Genomic DNA, 24,259 nt, shown 5'->3' on the forward strand with positions numbered 1-24,259 from the left:
TTTTTTTACGTCCTCGAGCGCGTTATAGACCGGCTGATTTACTATTACTACAATAACCCAAGATCATCCTTAACAGGTGCAATCACTACTGGCACCACCACTGGCAGCATCACTGGCACCATGAAAACAATGCATATAGTTCAACAAAATCCGTATTATCAAATATTATCTTAAACTATCCTTGCCCCACAGGGAGTGTTTTAAGTTGTTAAAAAATATCGCAAAGAATGAAGAGCACAAAAAAATAAAAAACGGGTACGCGTTTGGCACGAAATTTCGCTTCAGAAAAAATGACATTAAAAACGTCGTGTGTCCAATTAAGTGTCTCGAACAGAATAAAAAAATGTTATCAAATCTGACATTGACAGAAATTAGTTCTTAACTTCTTCAATCGATGGTTCATAAAGCTCAAATTTAGTTTCAAATTTTAGTTTCGCCCTCTAGTGCTTTAATGTACCTTCATTAACATCGGCGCAGATCTTAAACGAGCATAGGAACGTCCCGAGCGATTCCCTGGAATTGCCAATATATAACATAATTATTGGTTTTGACAACGGTAAATTCCTTTACTGCATCACATATGCTAACGTGAATAAATAATTGATTAACCTATTTCTTAAAACTGATTTATTTAGGGAAAGTCTAATCGCATGCTTGTTTAAAGTGAACTAGACTCACACAAGGCCCTGTAGAGCGGCTCATTTGTGCGTAATTTGTTCTTCGTAGCTCGATAAAAAAGGGTTCAAAATTGAGCTGTTGCCTAGAAGGAGCGGTAAAGCCTACTTTCGAGAGTAGTTTCGGACAGTCTATTATGTTACCTACCAAATAACAGACGAAACAAATGGGTCTGCAAGGGAGGACAGGTGATATTGCCGATAGTAAAGAATTTGACAATTTTAAAGGCAATACAACGAATTTAACATAACATTGGCCGAAGGATTCCAGATATGTCCTGCATACTCTACTTTGAACAAGTACGCAAATGCAGAGTACAAAGCAAGCCTGGTGTACGGATCAGTAAACAGACATTAATTCCACTAAACAAATCCGAACATGATACACGCTCTGGGCATGATAAAATTAAAGTGGGCTATAAAATTGAATTTTGAGTCAAACATCGTACCCAGCTGCATGGATTACTGTTGCATTTGCAGAGGTTGAACTTAGATATATTAAAACGTGATGAAATAGTACATACATTCACTGAATCTGACATAGAAGCATTTGTATACAATGTTTAGTGAAAGAGAATTTCGGTGACACCATGAGCTCAAGAAATCTATGTCTTTTTGTACCAATTAGAAATTAGTCAGTTTGTAAGTCATCTCCGTTAAAAGGCACTCTGATGATAAACAAAATCTACCATCATTATTAAAAAATAGAAAAGCAGATGCCCCAAAGCACTCCCCTAAGGTAGGACAGATGTTGTACAATATGAATTTCAGAGACTTCCATATACATTTACCTTGTACACACGATGTTGTAAATATTATTTTATCCACTTTAAGAACGCAGAATGTATACCCAACCGGGACAGCTTTGCCAGCCAAGCACTGTGACAAGCTTTATCAAAGGCTTTAGCATAATTAGTATGTATAGCATCAACTTGACATTGCATTTTCGAGATATGAATGCAATAGTTGTTAAAGAGAGTTAGGTTTGTCGGGGTTAACCGACGTGCTAAAAAACCATGCTGAAAAGTGCTGATGAATCCTTTTACAAAAAATTTTAGTTTTTGGGCAAAAATGCGTTCGAAGAGCTTAGCGATATTACTAATACTTGCTAGAGGTCTATATTTGAAAATTATTTGTGCCGGATTTTAAAATTGGAGTCCATCTATCTGCAAATTATCTAATAAAAAGTGGTTTTTCAAAAATAAATTTTAGGGGTACACATAGCACTTATACACAATATTTAAGGATGTAGGCAGGAATCCCATCACAGTCCAGGGTGTAAGAATCATTAAAGTCTTTAATACCCAAGTCAATGTTCCCTTCTAGTACAGTAAAGGACCCTTAATTTATGAATTGAAGGGAGGCGGCTTTCCTGGGTTCTCTTCGAATTGTGATAGGGAAATTCCTGGATGCAATGTGCAGGGCACAGAAGAAAAACTGACTTCAACTTCGCTTCACTTGAAATTCAATTTATTAGCCGCAGCGTGGGCTTTCTTGGAGTGGTAACTTAGAACTAACAGCTTGAGCTTAAATCTAATGTTAGGAGAGCGGGGGTGGAGACTGTTAACAGTCCGAGAGCGAAATGAGAGCCCATCTGGACATAACTGCTCTCGTCTGTTAACCACTAATCGTTCACAGTAACGCCTCCTTGGCGCGGACATTCTCACCCCCTTGCGACGACAAACGTAGCAACCAAATCAGACCTCGTCGGGCACCTTAAGACTGTCGACATGATCCGGAGACAATCCAGCCGAACACAGTGCTTTGTGCCACAGGCAACCCCTCATCCAGATTCAGGAACCCGGGCTGGATGACGTCACGATACACGTCCGAGCCCAACACCAGGGATATAGTCGCCGGTCGATGAAATTGTTCGTCAGCGAGGCGGATATCGTTGAACTTAGCGCGAACATCGTCGGCTAGGGCGCGGATTGGAGTGCGAGTGCGGAAGTTGGGTCTAACGTTCAGCACCACGTCGATTCTGAAGGTGCCCGTCCGTGACCTTATCGTCGCCAAACAGACCGTCTCGTCTCCGACGCTCGTAGTGGAAAGGCCGAACGCCGCGGCCAGCGACTGGTCGATGGTGCTCACTGGTGTGCACGGGTCGATCAGGGCCCCCGCCTCGTACTTATTGGTTCCCGTGTCGAGAACCACGATGGCCGTCGGGATGATTTGCACACTCCGATGCTGCAACAGAGACGCCACAGATGGAGCTGCAGTTGGCTGGTCGAACTGGTCTGAACACCGGGAATGGTTCCGCGAGCTTGGCGTTGGACTTGGCGAGCGTAAACCGGAAGCTGAAGGTCGTGGTGACGTCATCGAGGGTCGGAGCGGAGAAATTGATCGGCAGCGCGAACCGGAAGATTCGCGCAAATGGAGCAGCGTGTGGTGGTCCTGCCCACACTTTTTGCACGTGTCTCCGCTGCGACATACTCCTTCGGAATGCTGGTGGGCCAGGCAATTTGCACAATATTTATTTATGATAACGGCGCGGAGCCGCTTCTCAGTGCGGAGCCTCAGGAAACGGTGGCACTTCCGTAGAGGATGGATTCCCCGACAGACTCGGCAGCGGTAGGATCGAGTACCTCGTGAACGTCTGTCGTCCAAAGTTTGGGCACTGCGAGGACGTGGAGCCATGGTTTTAATGCTTCAATAATAAAAAAGAGATAAGCGCATTTAGGATTAATTGTGAATGGATTTTGAAGCATGAGGACAGAAGGCACTACTGTGAAAGAGCGGAGGTTGCCTGGGCCTCCATAGGAAGAAGTACTAGCTTGTGGATGGGACGCGTTATAGTCTCTCGAGCGGTAAGGATTTCGACTACGCGAACTCTACTATCGGCCCCTGGAAAGACAGATACAACTCTGCCGAGCCGCCAGTCGTTTGATGGCATATTGTCTTCCTTGACGACCACCATATCATCGACTTGGATATCTCTGGAAGGGTTCTGCCACTTATTGCGCTTGTGAAGTTCCTTTAAGTACTCCTCTTTCCATCGCGCACTGAACTGCTTATGCAGGGCCTTTAAGTGTTGCCAGCGATTTATAATCGACTTAGCTTCGCCCTTAATTTCGGGTTCAGCTGTGGAAAGCAACGGACCCCCAATCAGAAAGTGACCTGGCGTCAATGCCAACAACTCAGCAGGATTTTCGGACATGGTAGCGGCCTGGAATTGAGGCATGCTTCAACTTTGGCTAGAAGAGTGGAGAACTCTTCAAACGTATACTTCCGACTTGACGCCGACTTGTAGAAAAGTGCCTTGAAGCTTTTCACTCCAGCCTCCCACAAGCCACCCATATGTGGAGCTCCTGGAGGAATGAACCGCCACAAGATCCCCTGATGGCTATAGGTATCAGTCACAGACTCCTTGATCGTGTGCATGAAATCCCGAGAAAGTAGAGTCGCTGCCCCCACAAAGGTTTTGCCATTATCCGAATGGACCCGCTGAGGACACCCTCTTCTCGCTACGAATCGGGCAAATGCCGCGAGGAACTTCTCGGTTGTCAGGTCGGACGTAGGCTCTAAATGGATAGCATTTGTGGAGAAACACACAAACACGCATACATATCCCTTGGTAATAAGGCATGCTCTGCCTGTATAGTTTTTTATCTCAAACGGGCCTGCATAATCAATGCCCGTATATGTAAATGGCCTGGAGAAGGAAACTCGATCGGTAGGAAGATCGCCCATCAATTGCGTCTGTACTCTTTTCTTGTAAATAGTGCACACCTTACAGGAGTTTAGCACAGCTTTTACCAGATTCTTGATTTTAGGAATCCAATACTTCGATCGGATGAGGCGTACCACTAGTTGGTTGCCTCCATGCAGGGAAATCTGGTGTGAAAAAAGGACGAGCAGACGAGCTAGTCGACAGTTGTAAGGCAGTATAATAGGATGCCGCTCGTCATACTGAAGGGCTGTTGAGGCTGTAATGCGACCACATGCCCTTAACAGGTCTCGCTGGTCTAGAAATGGATACAGGTTGGCTATCGGGCTGGAAACTGGAATTGGACGCTTATCGTTTACGAATTTAAGCTCCTGGGTATATTCCTCCCGCTGGGCATATAGAATCAAGGCTCTTTCGGCTTCTCGGACTTCTTCCATGGTAGGCCGGTCAGCTGGGCCCCTCGGCATCTTGCGGCAGCGTCGAGTGAACCGTAACACGTACGCAAGGACCCGCAGAGCCTTGTCCAACTTGGAGAACCGTTCTAGAAAATCTTCGGCTGCGGCCTTTGCGAAATTGACCTTCAGAGCACGCTGCTCTATGTCTGTGACTGGAGGTGTAAGCCCCAGTGTTGGCCACTTGTCTTTTGGCTGTTGTAACCAATCCGGTCCCTCCCACCAGAGTTGGCTATGAACCAGCTCCCGCAGCGACACGCCTCGACTGGCTAGGTCCGCGGAATTGTGCTCAGATCGCACATGCGCCCAATGCTCAGCGCTAGTCACCTGAGTAATCTTGGTCACTCGGTTGGCTACAAACGTGGTCCAGTGGCATGCCGGTTTATTCAACCATGCGAGGACGATGGTGGAATCAGTCCAGCAGAAAATGTCGGAATTGGAAATTGCATATTCGGAAGGATAGCTGCGATCATTTCTGACAACAACACTGCCCCACACAGCTCGAGCAGTGGAAGGGACACCGTTTTAACAGGGGCGACTCGGGTTTTGGCGGTAAGCAGACGTGTCATCATGTTATGGCCTACTTCAACCCGCAAGTATATTGCGGCCCCATATGCCTTCTGCGACGCATCACAAAAACCATGATGCTCTACCTTTACCTCTGGTTGGAAACCAACCCACCTTGGAATACGGATCTGTTCAAGCTCGGAATAGCTGCGCAAGAATTCTTGCCATCTTTGGTTCATTTCTGCGGGGATATTTTCATCCCAGCCCAACTCTTGCAACCAAATCTCTTGCATAAAGATTTTTGAGCGGACAATAAACGGGGACAGCCATCCGGCTGGGTCAAAAAGTTTCGCGATTTGGGAAAGAACCTCTCTCTTCGTATAAGTAGATTCAATCGAAACTGGCGGTGGGACAAAATAGAACTCATCCGAGGTCGCATTCCACCGAACACCAAGTGTTTTGGCAAAACTTTCGGAATTAAGGTCACGAAAGTCGTCGTGGAGTAGGTGCTCGTTTGGGATATCTTCGAGTATGCTCTTCTGATTAGCTGTCCACTTTCTTAATGGGAACCCGGCGCGGTTAAAAGCGTGGTGAAGCTCGCTGATCGCAAGTTGAGCCTCTTGAATGGAATTGGCCCCTGCCAGAACGTCGTCTACGTACATAAAATGCCGAACAATATTGCTTGCTTTAGGGAAGTCCATTTCTACGTCATCTGCCAATTGTTGGAGTACGCGGAGTGCCAGAAACGGTGCACAGTTGACACCAAAGATGACGGTTTTTAGCTCGAAATCGCTTAGTTCTCCTTCTTTATTCCGGAATAAAATTCTTTGGAACGGCGTATGCTTGGGATCGACCCAGATCTGACGGTACATCTTTGTAATGTCTGCACTGAACACGTATTGGAAATAACGCCACTTCAAGATCTGAATGGTTAAATCAGATTGTAGGACTGGGCCAGCATGAAGAATATCGTTCAAGCTTGTCCCATTTGCTGAAGGGCTAGAAGCATTGAATACCACGCGAAGTTTGGTGGTGGTACTCTCAGGTTTGACCACCGCGTGGTGTGGAAGATAATAGCTTGGAGAATCGTAAGACTGGGGGACTTCTCTCATGTGACCCAGATCCAAATACTCTTGAATGACTGAGTCATATTGCTCCTTTAATGGAAAGTCTCTTTTTAAACGGTTTTCGTTTCTAAGAAACTGAGCTAGGGCAATGGATCGCGAGTGCCCCAATTCGGATCCGAAATTTTCGGGTTCGCGAAACGGTAAAGTTACCACGTATCTACCGCTTGCGTCTCTAGTGGTGGTTTGGAGAAAATCGCTCTCGCAATAGGAATCGGATTCTTTTAACCTCTTAGTTGGTATGTTCTCCACCTCCCAAAACTTAGTCAGAAGTTTTTCCAAGCCCCTGTCACTCGTTTCGGTTATCTGGGTCGTGAAAGCTGATACCCGCTTTTGGCTAGATGACCGAGCAACTGGGCCGGTAAGCACCCAGCCGAAAATAGTTTCCTGACCTAGGAGAGAACCGCAAATGTTTGTGCGCGTGCCGCTCAGCAACACGGACGGTAAAATGTCGGCTCCGATCAGAACATCTATCTGGGAACTCTCTAAAAATGTTGGATCTGCCAAGGGAATGGCAGGTAAATCAATCAACGCATCTCGTGGGATTGGGTGGCTTTCCGGCCAATTCAGGCAAAACGTAAGCTGCGGTTTCTAGCTGAAGGCCTGGCTTATTAGGGGCTCGAATCGAAAAATTGCAGAGCCTGGTCGCCTGAGCGGAAACGGTCTGATTTAAGTCCGAAACTTGGGCTTGGATATGGCGGAATGGCAACTTTATCAGATTGAACAGGCGTTCCGTAATAAACGTAGCCTCAGAACCCGAGTCTATCAGAGCGCGAGCCCTGTAGTTCGTTCCCAAGTGGCATATGTCAATAATGGCCGTGCCTAGCAAAACTGCTCTAGCACCGGTTGCTAAATAATTCTGCACACTGGGCAGATTTTCTGAACTGTTGGCGGCCCCCTGTACAGCTGGATTTTGTGGGCCTGTTGAAGAACTAATCGCGGAAGTTGATCCCCGGCAATTGGGGTTGCCTTTATGCAACAGTGTATGATGCCGTGCTCGACATGTGAAACAGCTGTGAGTGCTGGTACATTCACGTAGCTGGTGGCCTCTCGCGAAACAATTTAGGCAAAGCTGCTTTTTTTTGATGTAGTTCGTTCGTGCATCGACAGACATCTGGAGAAAACGCTGGCATAAGCGCACTGGATGACCCTCTTTTGAGCACAGATCGCAATTCTTTGGTTTTGTGACCACCTTAGCTTCGAAGGAGTTCAGCTTCCTGGAAACGGGTTGACTCTTAGCGTTATAGTGATTGTTGGTGCTGGGTTTCATATCTTCAATCGCCTCTAGCGTTCGGTAGCTGTCGCTAAGAAACGTGTTCATGTCATCCCAAGTCGGAATGTCGGATTTGGATGAAAGGGACTGCTCCCATAAGGAGAGGGTCAATTTTGGTAATCTGCTGGCGCACAGAAATACCAGGAGACAGTCCCAATTCTCTGTGGAAATGTTGGAATGAGCCAGCACTATCAAACACCCTTGGATTGTGCTCTGCAGGTCTTTCAAAGCCTGGCCAGATTCGGAACTTACGGAACTCAAATTAAAAAGAAGTTTGAGTTGGCTGTTTACTAGCAGCCTCTTATTTTCGAAACGATCTCGAAGCGCTGCCCATGCTGAATCGAAACCATCATTTGTGAGAGGGGACTTGGCTACGATTGCCTTAGCCTCGCCGCTAGTTTTAGCGTTGAGATGAAAAAGTTTTTCGACCGATGTCAACCTAGAGTTGTTGACATAAACTGCTGTAAAAAGATCCCTAAATGTTGGCCATTTCAGATAGTCACCTTCGAATACTTCAGTATCGCATGGCGGTAACCGGCACCCAGATGGAATGTAAGTGGACTGATTATTGGTGCTCGTGGGCGGATGCTGAGAGTTGGCTCGGTCGATAAGCTCACTGAGCTGAACCGCTAGCTCCTCGTACACCGAATAGCAATATTCATATTTTCGGTGCAGAGTCGCCAGAATCTCTTCCGCCCCTTCAGTCGTAATGCTGGAAATCGTGTCTAGACACGCTTCAAATTCTTTCTCGGCTTTGTCCCAGAGTGAGCGGACTTGTTCCTTACGGACCTTGCAGGTGTGGACGGACGGAGATGACGACCCTGGAGTTTCAATCGTCGCTCTGAAATGGCTCATACGGTCGGACACCGTGATGAACCGCGCGAGGGCTGCAAATGCAATTTCGTTACTCATTTTTTCCTGAGAACGAGTTACTAGCGACTTTACGGACTTGGTCTGGATTTGTGGCCTAACCTTTGGCGTGAGCGGACTCAGAGACGATCGTTTCTGATTGCTCGTAGGAACGGACAGCGTCTTGTCGTCTTCTTGGGTGGCTAAGGATGTTTCGCTCTTTGCCTTTGTGATCGACTTTGGGGCTATTGGGCTTGGACCTGGCATTCCAGATTATCTGATTATCTGGGCCGCCCTTGTTGCGAGACGAAAAATCGTATGGAATTAATTTAATTTGATTTAAAAAAAAAAACCAAGAAAAATTAATATTTCGCAGTGGCTTCTCCGTTTTCCCGTTATGGCAATTGCAAGCAGTCCGCTTGTGTTTGCTTTTAGCGTTGCAGCTCCGGTCCAAGTTTGGAGTATGTGGAAATGGAACAGTTGCACATCAACTACTTGATGTGCGAGGAAATAACGAGAATTCGGAACGACTGTTCTGCCAGATATTTGCCGTTGTTTGCTGTGCTGCGGAAATGAGCGCTAGGAATAGGAAAATAAATATCATGCAAATTCTGGAAAGGCGTGTCGTGTTGATGGGTTCGGTGGAATCAGGTTATTTTGATTTTTGGTAATATTGTTATACATATAATAAATATCGTTGTTGAAACTTTTGTAGGGTGTACCGTATGAACCTATGTGCGTTTCTCCTTGTGTACATATGTTGCAGCGGACAGGCATATGTACGTATATTAATACGCATGCATCAGGATTATATGTGTGTATGTATGGACGTATGGATATGTGTGTTTGTGGGAACTTGGAAATATATGCGCCTAAATTGTCCTTTTTATATTTGGAAATTATAAATAATGTGGACTGTATGTAAATGTCGCTTTCGAAATATTTGTAGGGTGTACCGCGAAAGAAGGTACGTGGATTACCGTGCTTACGTTGCCTTACGTTGCGCTACGTGACTTTTTTTCCTTATGTACATATGTTGAGATGGCCAGGCATATGTACGTACATTAATAAGCATGCATCAGGGTTATATGTGTGTATGTATGGGCGTATGATTTGTGTGTATGATATGTACGTACCCTTCAGTTCCAAAAAAAAAGTTTCACTTGTGAATCACCTTGGGAATCACCTGGGACATGTCCTCGTGCACAAGTGAAGAACAAGTGACGCTCCATATAGAAAATTGTATGGGATGTCCGCATTTTCACAAGTGAAAATTTAAACAAGAAAGGAAGTTAGCTTCGGCAAGCCGAAGCTTATATACCCTTGCAGCTATAATTATTAAATTTAACAAGAAAGGAAGTTAGCTTCGGCAAGCCGAAGCTTATATACCCTTGCAGCTATAATTATTAAATTTAAAAACACAAAAAATGATTTTCCCAATAGTATAAGATAATATGTCAAAAAACACCGAAGCTATAATTTGGTTCATATTATTTTCGTATCAATTTTCCGATCGTTCCTATGGCAGCTATATGATATAGTCGTCCGATTTTGATAAAATGAAATTCGAAATTCAGAACTAATTAAAAAATGTTATTTCCAAGCGTAGGAGGTTATATGTTAAAAAACACCGAAGCTATAATTTGTTTCATATTATTTTCCTACCAATTTTGCGATCGTTCCTATGGCAGCTATATGACATAGTCGTCCGATTTTGATAAAATTTAATTCGAAATTCAGAACTAATTAAAAAATGTTATTTCCAAGCGTTGGAGGTTATATGTTGAAAAACACCGAAGCTATAATTTTTTTCATATTATTTTTCCACAAATTTTCCGATCGTTCCTATGGCAGCTATATGATATAGTCGTCCGATTTCGATAAAATTTAATTCAAAATTCAAAATTATTTAAAAATTGTTATTTCCAAGCTTAGGAGTTTATATGCTAAAAAACACCAAAGATATAATTTTTTTTCATTTTTTTGTCCGATTATTCCTATGGGAGCTATAAGATATAGTTGTCCGATCCGGCTGGTTCCGACTTATATACTACCTGCAAAAGATATATGACTTTTGGGAAAGTTTCAGCCCGATAGCTTTAAAACTGAGAGACTAGTTTGCGTAGAAACGGACGGACAGACGGACAGACGGACAGACGGACAGACGGACAGACGGACATGGCTAGATCGACTCGTCTAGTCATGCTGATCAAGAATATATATACTTTATGGGGTCGGAAACGTCTCCTTCACTGCGTTGCAAACTTCTGACTGAAATCAATATACCCTCTGCAAGGGTATAAAAACACAAAAAATGATTTTCCCAATAGTATAAGATAATATGTCAAAAAACACCGAAGCTATAATTTGGTTCATATTATTTTCGTATCAATTTTCCGATCGTTCCTATGGCAGCTATATGATATAGTCGTCCGATTTTGATAAAATGAAATTCGAAATTCAGAACTAATTAAAAAATGTTATTTCCAAGCGTAGGAGGTTATATGTTAAAAAACACCGAAGCTATAATTTGTTTCATATTATTTTCCTACCAATTTTGCGATCGTTCCTATGGCAGCTATATGACATAGTCGTCCGATTTTGATAAAATTTAATTCGAAATTCAGAACTAATTAAAAAATGTTATTTCCAAGCGTTGGAGGTTATATGTTGAAAAACACCGAAGCTATAATTTTTTTCATATTATTTTTCCACAAATTTTCCGATCGTTCCTATGGCAGCTATATGATATAGTCGTCCGATTTCGATAAAATTTAATTCAAAATTCAAAATTATTTAAAAATTGTTATTTCCAAGCTTAGGAGTTTATATGCTAAAAAACACCAAAGATATAATTTTTTTTCATTTTTTTGTCCGATTATTCCTATGGGAGCTATAAGATATAGTTGTCCGATCCGGCTGGTTCCGACTTATATACTACCTGCAAAAGATATAAGACTTTTGGGAAAGTTTCAGCCCGATAGCTTTAAAACTGAGAGACTAGTTTGCGTAGAAACGGACGGACAGACGGACAGACGGACAGACGGACAGACGGACAGACGGACAGACGGACATGGCTAGATCGACTCGTCTAGTCATACTGATCAAGAATATATATACTTTATGGGGTCGGAAACGTCTCCTTCACTGCGTTGCAAACTTCTGACTGAAATCAATATACCCTCTGCAAGGGTATAATGAAAATTTTTCGAAGTCCTACGGGATTTCACTTGTTCCTTATACTCATTTTTCGTATGGCCTGTCACGTGCCGGTGACTCGTCCCAAGTGAATCACTTGGGAAAATCAGAATTTTTCCTTGAGTTTTCGCTTGTGAAATCACTTGCAAGGGACGGGTCCCAAGTGAAACACTTGGGAAAATCAGAATTTTTCCTTGAGTTTTCACTTGTGAAATCACTTGCAAGGGACACGTCCCAAGTGAATCACTTGTGAAAATCAGAATTTTTCCTTGAGTTTTCAATTTTAAAAATATAGAATTTAAAATACATACATATTTAATTTCATTTTAATTCATTTTAATTATATGGTATTATTTAGATTTTCAAAAATTTTACAATTATTGTTTCTGTTTTTTGATTCGTAAGCTTATTTTTAACGTTAGACATAGCCGTTCTTAAACCTTTGTCCGGGTCCTCTGAATCCTTGGCCAACGCTCCTGAAAAAACATATGTTTAAAAAATGCGTTTTATTTGTTTAATTGTATATTTACCTTTTATAGCTGTGTTGCAGAATTTTTATTGGCACAAAACATTTCGTCATCCACTTTCGGCTAACGGAACCAATACCTTCAAAATTTACGTACTTTAAACTAAGATCAATGCACAACATCTTAAACTTAATGTAGCACTTACCTGACTTTATTATATTAACTAAACGATTAAAGTAACTCTGCTGCGCACCATTAAAATGGATGCTTCCCTTTCAATCACTCAAACAGAATGCACCAAGTCACCCCTTTACTAGATTTCTTTTGTTTTCTCTTCGCTGTTGGCGCGTGCCACTGCACCTATACCCTTTCTAAAGTGAAATATGTCCGACTATATAGTTTTTACTTCTTGAGTAACAAATACAATATGAAATTTTTTAAAAATGTTAATACTAATACTACTAATGTTTTAAATATTGAAATCAATTTTAACAGACTAATTTTCTATAATTACACTAAAAAAATATATTGTAATAAAAATGTATAATAAGTAAACATAACATTATAAGTAAATCCAAATTACTTAATTTTACTATAATCAAATAATTTACTTTTATAAATCAATATAAGTTGTATATTTTCGATACACAATAATGCTCCTAAAATATTAGGGCATTCACATGTCGCTGCTCCACGAAAATTTTTCCGCCGAAATATTAGTCGCTAGCCGAACATAACGGAGAGACGCAAAAAAAAAACGGACCGACCGAAATTTGTCTCTGCGAGCACGGAGTGCAGGCAGATTATAAGACAAGAAAGAGAGGGAAATATCCGAGTATCTGCCTCTCTTTGTTGCACGATCGTTTTCGTGGGCAGTCTTCTACGCTGCGCCGACTGCTCTGCTGACGTCAACAGCGGCACAGCGTTTTAGGCACAAAAAAAAACAAAAAAAGCTTTTTGCCTTGAGCTATTTCACCGCGTCCCTACTGCAGAACTGAAGGGTACGTTAATAAGCATGCATCAGGGTTATATGTGCGTATGTATGGGCGTATGGATATGTGTGTAAATTGCAATTTTAAATTTGTAATTTGCAATAATTTGGAAAATGGAGATAATGTGGACTGTATGTAAATGTCGCTGTAGAAATGTTGCCGGGTGCAACTCGGATGGAAGTATGAGTATATGAATACGAATATATATGGAAGTGGCAAATACGAAAAAGAAGCCGGAATATGGCGATCGTATGCACAATAAAAATGGCCGATCAGACAGATATAAGAAAATTGGGTTCTTGGGAAATATCTGGCTGGTCGGCAATGGAAATATGGAATATTCGTACTTATCTTGGATTTTTTGAAGAACTCGGAAAACTCCGCCTCTGAACGCTGGAACTCGTAACCTCTTGAAAAGATCCGGTTCGAAGGACCATGAATTGAAGGGTGGCGGCTTTCCTGGGTTCTCTTCGAATTGTGATAGGGAAATTCCTGGATGCAATGTGCAGGGCACAGAGGAAAAACGGACTTCAACTTCGCTTCACTTGAAATTCAATTTATTAGCCGCAGCATGGGCTTTCTTGGAGTGGTAACTTAGAACTAACAGCTTGAGCTTAAATCTAATGTTAGGAGAGCGGGGGTGGAGACTGTTAACAGTCCGAGAGCGAGATGAGAGCCCATCTGGACGTAACTGCTCTCGTCTGTTAACCACTAATCGTTCACAGTAACGCCTCCTTGGCGCGGACAAAAAGGGTAATAGCATCTAAGGTTTGAGCTGCTACAGGCTCAAAATAAGCTTTAAAATTAGATGCAAAAAGATTTGATGTTTCTGTATTGGAATGAGAAGATTAACTCCCCGGAATATAGCAGAGGTGACCGAAGAAGCGTTTTTCTTAAAGTTAAATAAACGCTAAGAAGAATTGGGATTGATTTTCAGCCCAATCTCCATATTTGCTATACACTGATTGTACAAAAACTTATTTAGAAACTTAAATTCTCGTTTGTGCTGCAAGTGCCTATTCCAATCACTAGGATCAAGCGTCATGAACGGGTTTTTTCGGACTGTTTCTGGCGACTCTGAGAAGGAGTGGATACAACAGCAGTTTTAACGGCAAACGATAGAATGCTGCTGATAGTGTTGGCAGCGAGAGTAACAAAAAAGACGAAGAATCAGACACCAAAGAGAAGCAACCTTTACTTGGTTTTTTCTAATCCCTAATTTGAAACCTACAATAAGCTCAAGTCAAAGATTGCATGTTTGTTAATTGAATACAACTGGAGAAGTTTGACATATGCCCTGTGTTTTCATTACAAAGTGTGTGAAAGACCCCCTGAGTAGACTCCTGCTCAACTTTGACGAACGGGTGCGAATCGTCACAACACCAAACTAAAAACCTTTTATAGAATGTATTTTAATGATTTGTAAGCCATTTTAAGCCTTTTGTATACCGTGGCAACCCTTTAACCCTTTCTTGAGCATTATTTCTAATGATGTTTAGAAGAACAACAAAAAATTATCATAAAACGACTGCAAAAAAAAATGCAATAGAACTGAGCCCCAGTTTATAAAATCGGAATCATTTCAGATAGAACAAAGTCTATTTTCATTGAACATAAATTTGAGCTAAAGGCGCAAAACAATAATATGTAGCATTTACCTCGTAGCAATGGTCTTGGATGTTTAACGCAGTTGCTAATAGGTAAATTACATTGAGATAGAGTCAAATTATTATCAGCCCAGACAAACACTAAATCTAAAACTTTATGTAAGTTATTGAATATATTTGAATTGTTCTATACCTAACTATCATCGATGAAACGTATTTAGTGCGGTTGATGTATGTTGCTTGGCAGTAACGAATGATGTTGCGGATCCTGAGACCAAGCGAGAGATTACAGGTTGAGGTAGCCCAGTAATGTTGATGGTGTTGCTAATTATTTTAGATGTAGGCAATATATTTCAAATGAGCCTTGTAAAGAGAGTATAAATTTTTCGGCATTATGTATGACGTTACAATTTGCAGCGTTTCCGATTATCAAATTATTGACACCGCGACTTGATCAAGAAGGGTATCTTCAATGAAAAGTCCAATTGCTAAGCAACGCAGACAGCACCTCCTCTAGAGCAGTTTGATTTAGTGGCATCCATGTCTTTACGAAACATTTATTACTAATTGGAGTATGAATTGCAGTTCGCGTTTTTAAACAATCACACTATCAATTCGCATTGAAATGTGGCTAGGTTTATTTGCTCAGCCCTTAACTTATTCCAGAGATGTTTTGAAAATAAACTTTCCCTGCTCAGGGACATGGCGACCCCCTGTTCTAACTATCGCCTTACCCGGGCATCGCGGATCTCTGCCCGGGCGGACCTTTCCCCTTCTCCGCAACTCGTGTGACCTATTATGGAAGCAACAAAGAAAGCAGAAAAGCAAAACACAGAGATGGAACTCTCAAAAAACCCACGGAATCGCTGAACACTGGGTTCAACATCCGCACCAGCACGGTCCCGAAAGGGCCGCATCCCAAACTGGGGATGACGGGTGGCAGAAAGCTAGCCGCGAACGCCACCGCCACGGGCGCTTTTGCGCCTAAAACAGCGGTAGGCACAGCCAAAGCGATCGGGCCACCCCCTGGCCAATAAATTCACATACGCAGAAAGGCGGACTATCGGCCAGACTCTGCGCTCTGATACCAGGAGCAATATTTCCACACCTTCGCCTGAATGGCTTAAGCAGGTGGAATGGGCAAGGAAGGTGCTTCCAAATAACGGGCAGGATAAACTCAGCCAAGATGGGGATCAGGCGAAAAGGCAGCGATCCCTCGATCTACCCGGACCATCGGCGAAGAGATCCAAGATACAACCATTGGTCTGGCGCAGTAGGCACAGTCAAAAACTGGGCAGTCTCTGACGAGCACTCTTTTTCAGACCATAGATTCATAGAAATAGTATTTTCCCTTGATTCGCCCTTGCCGGTCAGCTTCGCTAACCCCAGACGAGCCGACTGGCACAGGTACAAGGAAGTTCTGACGAATATCCTCCCCATGGAACCGTCAGAAAGCATTACAAACCCACAGGAGCTGGACAAATCAGTAGATAAATTCACAGAAGCATGCAACACTGCCTTCAAAGTTGCATGCCCTACAGGGAAACCAGGGGGAAGGAAAAAACCCCCCTGGTGGACCCAACAACTATCAATCCTCAGAACCAACAGCAGATGCCTGTTTAACAGAGCAAAGGCGGGAAATGAGGACACTAACTGGCAGAACTACAAGCATGAACTAGCCTCTTACAAAAACGCCATTTGAAGAGCGAAACGAACTGCTGGCAGACCTTCTGCACTGACATAGAAATGCCGCAAGGCTCAGGAAAACCCTCTCTAAGACAACCGCACCTTTGGGCTATCTTCAGAAGGCAAATGGATCGTGGTCAGACTCCAGTAAAGAGTCCTTGGACCTGCTTCTAGACGCTCACTTCCCAGAAGCCAACAAACAGGTCATCCTCCAGAAAGAAGTGTCGGAGAGGGAATCGAATTAGATCTCCTCCTATCAGACCGCAACATGAAATGGTCCATTCAGATTTTCAAGCCATACAAATCGCCGGGACCGGACGGGATAACACCGGCTCACATTCAGCAAGCAGGACAAATAGCCACAAACTGGTTGAAGAAAATCTTCCAATCTATCCTGGCGCTAGGAGAACTACCAACAGCATGGCAAGAAACAAAGGTGGTTTTCATTCCCAAGGCAGGGGAGGCCACTCACACCACAGCAAAGGATTTTAGGCCAATAAGCCTAACATCATTCCTGCTTAAGAGTTTTGAAAGAATGATAAGCCTACACATAAGGGCCACCATAGACCCGACACGAATATCAGAGGCACAACACGCTTATACCAAAGGTAAGTCAACCGAATCGGCGCTACACTTGGTGGTAAGCAGCATCGAGTAATCACTCAGCATCAAGGAATACACACTGATCGCCTTCCTGGACATAGAGGGAGCACTGCAATAACAGAATCTCTCACAGAACTAGGGGTTGAGCCGCCAATGCTGGGGTTGATCCATAAATTGCTGATAAGCAAAATGGTCACAGCCACACTAGGGACCTCTACCCAGACTAGACTAGTGAACAGAGGCAGCCCGCAAGGAGGTGTACTATCACCCCTCCTGTGGAATATCGCAGTAAATAAACTACTGCGGTTTCTGGAAGGAGGAGGTTGTTAGGTTGTGGCATACGCAGACGACGTCTCCATCATCTTTAATGGAAAATATCCACAAACACTTTGCGATCTTATGAACGGTAAACTTAAAATACTATCGGAATGGACGATAGAGAACGGACTTGGGGTAAATCCCTCGAAAACGGAACTTGTTCTATTTACAAATAGATACAAAATTCCACAACTCAACCCACCCATTCTAAACAATTGTAATCTCTCCTTTAGCGATCACGCCAGATACTTGGGGTTAGTATTAGATAAGCGCCTCAAATGGTGCTTAAATAACCAAGAGAGAACCAAGACGGCGACCATTGCACTTTACTCCTGTAAAAAGGCAATTTGGCTAAGATGGGGCATGTCCCCTAGAATAGTCACCTGGATATACGCAGCGGTAGTCAAGCCAATCCTACTATACGGAGTGGCTCCTTGGTGGACCGCTCTGCACAAACAATGCATACTGACTCCTCTAAACAAAGTACAGCGAATGGCGGCTTTGTGTATTAACCACCCCGAATGAAGCGCTGAATGCGATATTGAACCTTCCTAGCCTGGACTTAGCAGGCATGGAAAGGGCCAAATCGGCAGCTATTCGACTGAGGGATACAGGGCAGTGGAAAGCCCAATTTTATGGCCATGCTTAAATTCTCCAGCATGATAAATCGATTCCGAAGATAGCGAATCTATGCAAATCCATTGAATATAGTCACACACCCTTTGAGGCCCTGATTCCAGATAGAGAGGAATGGGAGCAGGGCCGACCGAGCACGACGGACGCAATTTGCTTCTATATAGATGGCTCCAAATTAGAGGGACAAGATGACGGAGGTGTATACTCCGAACAATTAAATAACAGGAAGTAATTCAGGCTCCCGGACCACTGCAGCGTCTTCCAAGCGGAGGTCCACGCTATAAAGGAAGCACTAAACTTTTTAGGAAACACAAGCCTCCAAGGAGGACACCTAAATATATATAGTGACAGTCAAGCGGCTATTAAATCGATCTACTCGACAAACACCAACTCCCGTACAATAGCAGATCTCTCCACGAGATGGCTTGTCAGTTTACTATGAGCCTAATATGGGTTCCGGGTCACCGGGATATCGTAGGCAACTGCATAGCGGACGAGTTAGCCAGGCAGCGCACCATCATGCCTCTCCTCCCAGGAAAGGAGAATGTCGGCATGCCCATGGCAACTTGCAAGCTGAATATAAAAAACTATTTTAAAAAACAAGCCAACATCTATTGGCAAAACGCACCACAGTGTCGTATCTCTCACAAGACATGGCCTGTGATAAACAACAAAAAAACCTCGAAACTACTCAAATTCAGCCGCACAGAGTGTGGCATGCTGGTTCGAGCCCTTACAGGCCACTGGTTCGTTGGCACACATGCCGGCAGGCTAAAAACCACAAAAAATGATTTCTGCAGAAGCTGCAGGGATGAGGAAGAAGAGGAAACGGTAGAACACCTTCTCTGCTTCTGCCCAGCCCTATGCAGACTCAGGCTGAAACACTTAAGAAACCCCATCATCGACGATCTTACCGAAATATCGGATATTAATCTTAAGAACATAAGTGGTTTTATGAAATCTTCCTGGTAAAAGGCATGCTGATCAGCTTAATACAGGTTGAAACTTATAAGATATGGAACCCAAGAAAAGGAAAAAGGAAAATCGAGATCATGTGGTATCACAATGGACCCATAGAGGTCTAAGTGTGTCGGACCATAGTCCGACAGCCGCCCTAACCTAACCTAACCTAAACAATTGGCGAAGCCATCGATCGTTGATTTTGCATGAACGAAACATGAAGATAAGAAAGAGGATCGCACAAATATTCTACAACAAAAGGGAAGCCAGTGGCGCCGATTATTGGGGGTTTTTAGGATCTGATGTGAGCTGATTGTGCAAATCCAAACTAGTTCCATCAACAATCAGCCTATCACTGTGGATAAATCGGCTGACATTGACTGAATTGGGCTCGAATTCATCAGTAAACACATTCTGAAAACGGTGCTCAGGTATTCCCATCTTGAAATTTACGAATTCAAATGTTGCAACATCCCCACTGTTTTTGATTTAAGGCTTCCAAATTTTGCTGGCGGTACCCACAACAATTTTCAACAAATGCACACACCGACTCCGACTTAACGTGTGATTTGAAGCTCTCAACATGCAATATACATCCCAGGTAGGGGCTTGGCCAACTATTTCCCTTTTGTTTCTATAATTTTGTTGGTTTGTTGTGCGGGGAACAGCGGGTCTGCACGGTCCGCTTGATTTTGCTGATTAAATGACTAGGGTACATTGAGTATATTGTTAGCTACAACTCGGCAAACTTTGAAAATGTAGAATGTTTTAACAATTTGAGTGACTGTAAAGCGTCTGTTAATATCGCAAAAACTGAGATTTACTAAACCCGTTACTCGTACATTTAAAGAGTATACTAGATCCGCCAGAAAGTATGTAACACGTAACAGGAAGCGTTTCCGATCCCATAAAGTATATATATTCTTGATTAGGATCACTAGCCGTCTGTCCGTCCGTATGAACGCTGTGATCTAAAAAACTATATAAGCTAGAAATTTAGGATTTGGCATGTTGTTTCTTGAGCTTCTTGCGCAGCGCAAGCGTGTTTCAGCAGGGTGACACGCCCACTCTAACGCCCACAAACGACTATAACACTAAAACCCGTCTAACGCCCACATTTTTTAATATTATGTAAAAATGTAAATGCGTTTATTTTAAATCGGACAACGCATTAAAAATGTTTAACCAAATTATTATCAGTATTTTGCAATTCAATCGAGAGTGCACACCACATGCAGCAAAATAGCTGTTTTCATTAATACGCCGCCCAGGCGCTAGGGGCCCTATAGGCTAGTTGGCACTATAGGCTAAGTGGCGCTATAGAAGGAGAAGATGGGTGGCGCTATAGGCTAGGTCTGTTAGTTAAAAAAGCAAAGTTGTCTTTGGCATATCTCCATCCCCTTCGCACTCCCTTAAGCTGAGTAACGGGTATCGACTATAGCGTTTTCTCTTGTTTTTTATACGCGTTACTTGTGGAGTAAAAGGGTATACTAAATTTGTCGGATTGTATGTAACAGGTAAAAGGAAGCGTTTCCGACCCCATAAAGAATATATATTCTTGATCAGGATCACTAGTCGAGTCGATCTAGCCATGTCCGTCTGTCTGGCCGTCCACTCTAACGGCCACAAGCCGTTAACTGAAATGTATGTCTCGTCAATACCTATCGATTGACGCCCATAACGCTGAACCATATAACCATATAACCATATATTGAGATAGCGGGTAGGTGGCACATTACAACCTCGCTTTGCTGTTTGGTACCTTTAGCTGAGTAACGGGTACCTGAAAGTCAAGGTACTCGACTATATCGTTCTTCCTTGTTTAATAACAGCTTTGCCTTGTTGGGCCGGTAACAGAATTGCGCCTATTTTTATTCTTTTGACACACCTGCACTAACCCATCAAAAAATGAATTTTTTTATTTTTGCGCGGCGGCTTATAGTCTATCCACACGAAGGAGGTTTCCCCTTCAGCCACCAAATTCCTCTTCAGCGACTTGTTTCCATAAGAAATACACGTGCTATAAAGAGACCGGAGGAATAGTATCAGTATTGCAGAGTGTTTACTCAATAATATTTACGAGTGTAGGTGATTCGTTACCTGTCGTTGCGGTTTTTTTTTAAGAAAATGCATTTGCACTGCTGTAACTCCATTATAAGGAAATTTTTTTTGTTTCGTAAAATTTTTTCTATGGAAATGTGTACATCATTTCTAACCGCAATTCCTTTTTAAACATCAAACACTAGTTGCATCTATTTATTGAGATAACAGCCTGTCAATTATAACGTAAAGCCTCGTACTCAGATCGGCGAAGAGTTTCACTAGTCGAAAAATCTATTCTTTGTAGTGTGACCGATGTATTCAAAGTTCACCCGCAATGCATGTACTATGGTCTTACTGTCAAGCAGCTGGGTCTGTTGACAAACGGAAAACAAATCAACTGGAGCAATTTAAAATAGAAGAGTCGGCTGGTACACAAAGATATTAATATAAAAATAAATTGAATGTTCATCGAATGTCTTATTTATGTAAGTAAGTAGTATAAAATAGTATCTTTCCCGCGCCATCTGTAGTCGAACTCCGAATCCCAATAGGCATGTTGCACCTTGAGTAAGTGGGAGTCGGATTGGGAGTAATGGCTGGTCATGACTCCTCCAGCTGGCCCTTACCGAGCGACTTAATTTCCTCCTCCCTATAGAAGCCAGTGCGTCCTCCATTTCCGTTTTACCTGCCAAGTAGCTGGTGGAGCTGGAGTCCAGTGGTTCCTTAATGGAGAGGTGGTCGGAGATCCAGCGAAGTTCCACTCGGCATGTTCCTTCCTACTGTGATTCTCTAGTGGATCTCATCTCCTCCAGCATTTTAACTATTCTGCGGATTTGCCCTGTTGTGGTATTGCTTCCTAAACGTGAAATCCCACAATAATGGGCAACAGCTTGGATTAGGCGTCCTTTTTCATCTGCACAGACCTTCTGTATGCGTTTTTGGGTTTTCTTTCTTTTAATTTTTAATTTTTAAATTCCACACTAGTTTGGCACGAATACCGCCAAAGAATAAATTTCTTATTCTTTGGGCCGCGGCTAACGGCGTTCATTGAAATTCACTCGCTAAATCTGGTATTTTTTCTGGTAGTTTCTTAGCTCACCTGAGTATTGCACTGAAAAACAGAGCCGACGAAAAGCGTTAGCCGTGTATTTGCCTCTCGCTCACCCCTATGGTTAGCTCGTGGTTTTCGTCGAGGTGAGGACAAGGCTGAAGCCACAAACGCCTATTTTAGTGGCCACGAAATAATTTTATAAAAACCGTCTTCTGTAAAATTTGCCTTTTGGCGTTTTCTTTGGGCCTGCTTTACTATTTATCTGAATTCTGAAGAGTCGATTTCCGTCATTAAATACACATATTATTAGTAATAAAAGAGTCGGAGGTATACATACTGTTTTTGAAAATATACGTATAACAACCGAATAAAGAATTGAGACCAAAAATGAATGATGACTAAAATGACTTCGAAAGTTTTGTAAGGTTGAAGTAAATGAAAACCTTATATTCTTCCAACACTTAATATGTCCGCCTAAACATTGAAAGTGAATCTCTCTATATCAATTGTCGTCTTAATAAATCTTCAGTGTATAAGCATTCTGGTGGTACATACACACGTACAGATATACATCAATGCATTTGCATGCACATTCATATAATTTTACAAGCAGGTAATACCAGCGAAGTAATGGAGTTGGCATTTGCTTAAACAGTTGATTTTGGATTTAGTTGCGGATAGTTGATGCTTTGTATACATATCCATATGTTTAATTTTAATTGTGTTTACTTAAATTCCTTTGTTTTGTTATATTTCTAATATATATACGTACATACGTTATTTTAACGTTATTTATCAAATAATTTTCACATATTCACTGCACTTCTGTAAGTGAAAACCTGAATCTTCCAACACTTGAGATGTCTGCTAAAAATGAATACTTTTTAATCATTTGTCTTAACAAATCTTCAGTGTATAAGCATTTTGGTAATATACATACATATATATATATATGTCATATATGAGTTACATATACATACATATGCACATGATTGTGCGTACAGGTAATACCAGCGAAGAAATGGAGTTAGCATTTGCTTTAACAGTTGTTTTTTTGATTTTGTTGCGGATAGTTGTTGATTTGTATTCATGTAAATACATACATATGTATGTACATTTATAATTGTTTTATTTAAGCTTAAATTAAAATGGATACATACGTTATTTTACCGCGATTTATAAAAATAATAATCTAACTGCGATAAACAAATGGTGTTAATATTACTTGTAGATGCACGCAGACGTAAATACCTACATATGTATGTATGTGCTTAAGTAGAGCCAGTTTATGTCTTTGCCTGTATGTACACTAAACATACATACACATGTACTTAAATTGGTCCAAGCGCTTTAAACTTGTGGAAATTCTCGTGGCGTCACCAGTGGCCGTTCAATTTTCTCTACGCAGTCTGAATGGAAATCTCATCCTTGATCAATTTGCTAATAGCAATGAAATATTCATTTGCCGCTGAAAACATTTCACATGCTAGCGTTAAAATTGAATTTACTTTTGTGAAATGTTCGAAAAGTTAAGGAAAATACAAAGATTCGGTATTAAAAATTGGTTATGTGTAGAAGGAAATGGTCTAAAATGTTTTGAGAAAATTGTTGTGATGGTCTGAACTTAAGTGGTTAACCCACGACTCGCCCGTATTTTTAATGTTTTTTTTAGAACACTTATTCTGAAACGCCATTAAAACTTAAAAATTTGAAATTTTTAAGCATATATTTATTGTTTAACAAAGTAAATGTCAACATTTTTTTAAGATAAAAAAATTAAAACAATTTCTCGTACAGCTCTGAAAGTAACGAAAAAAAGATAGTAAAACAGTAGACACGATTCCGGACCAACGAGTCATCGAAATTTTATCAGAAAAACGCATTTTAGTCTGGATGATTGTAGCTTTCGCAACATAAATTTTTTTTTAAAACGCTGGCCGGCGCATTTTATCAGCGCTATATTTTTTGAACGACGTTGAATATTGAAAAATACGTTTAGTTACATACTTATTAATAAAAAAAAAATACTAACGATTAAAGCAAACAAAAATTTTCGAAAGTTCAAAATCGTTGAGGATGGTAAAAAATTGTTTTTTCTCCTGAAAATTTCAATAGAATTACACATAATTTTCTAAAAATCCGATGTTTTTTA

The 24,259-nt window shown here is 41.9% G+C and overlaps 2 protein-coding genes across 4 annotated transcripts in view; one reads left to right on the forward strand and one right to left on the reverse strand.

The window, feature by feature from the left end:
• Nucleotides 1-2,166: 2,166 nt before the first annotated feature.
• LOC119559637 lies at nucleotides 2,167-23,034 on the reverse strand. The gene is made up of 2 exons (XM_037872686.1): nucleotides 22,880-23,034; nucleotides 2,167-3,321 (listed from the first exon to the last, which is right to left on the reverse strand). Exon 2 carries the CDS (start codon nucleotides 3,309-3,311, stop codon nucleotides 2,391-2,393), a length of 921 nt encoding a protein of 306 aa, XP_037728614.1. The 5' UTR covers nucleotides 3,312-3,321; nucleotides 22,880-23,034; the 3' UTR covers nucleotides 2,167-2,390.
• LOC119559635 (rho GTPase-activating protein conundrum) overlaps nucleotides 22,562-24,259 on the forward strand; it is a 155,618-nt gene continuing 153,920 nt past the window's right edge. For 2 of the 3 annotated variants that reach the window (XM_037872678.1, XM_037872679.1), the window contains exon 1: nucleotides 22,571-22,720. The gene's annotated coding sequence lies outside the window, so the exon portion shown is untranslated. Of the gene's footprint in view, nucleotides 22,721-24,259 lie in introns of all 3 variants that reach the window. The other variant, XM_037872681.1, reaches the window with a different exon arrangement.

Source organism: Drosophila subpulchrella, unplaced genomic scaffold, assembly GCF_014743375.2.
Source record: "Drosophila subpulchrella strain 33 F10 #4 breed RU33 unplaced genomic scaffold, RU_Dsub_v1.1 Primary Assembly Seq27, whole genome shotgun sequence".
NCBI classification, from domain to species: Eukaryota; Metazoa; Arthropoda; class Insecta; order Diptera; family Drosophilidae; genus Drosophila; species Drosophila subpulchrella.

Bases quoted from the DNA above. Each gene is read 5' to 3' on its own strand.
- LOC119559637 (XM_037872686.1), bottom strand. From the start codon at position 3,311: ATGGCTCCACGTCCTCGCAGTGCCCAAACTTTGGACGACAGACGTTCA.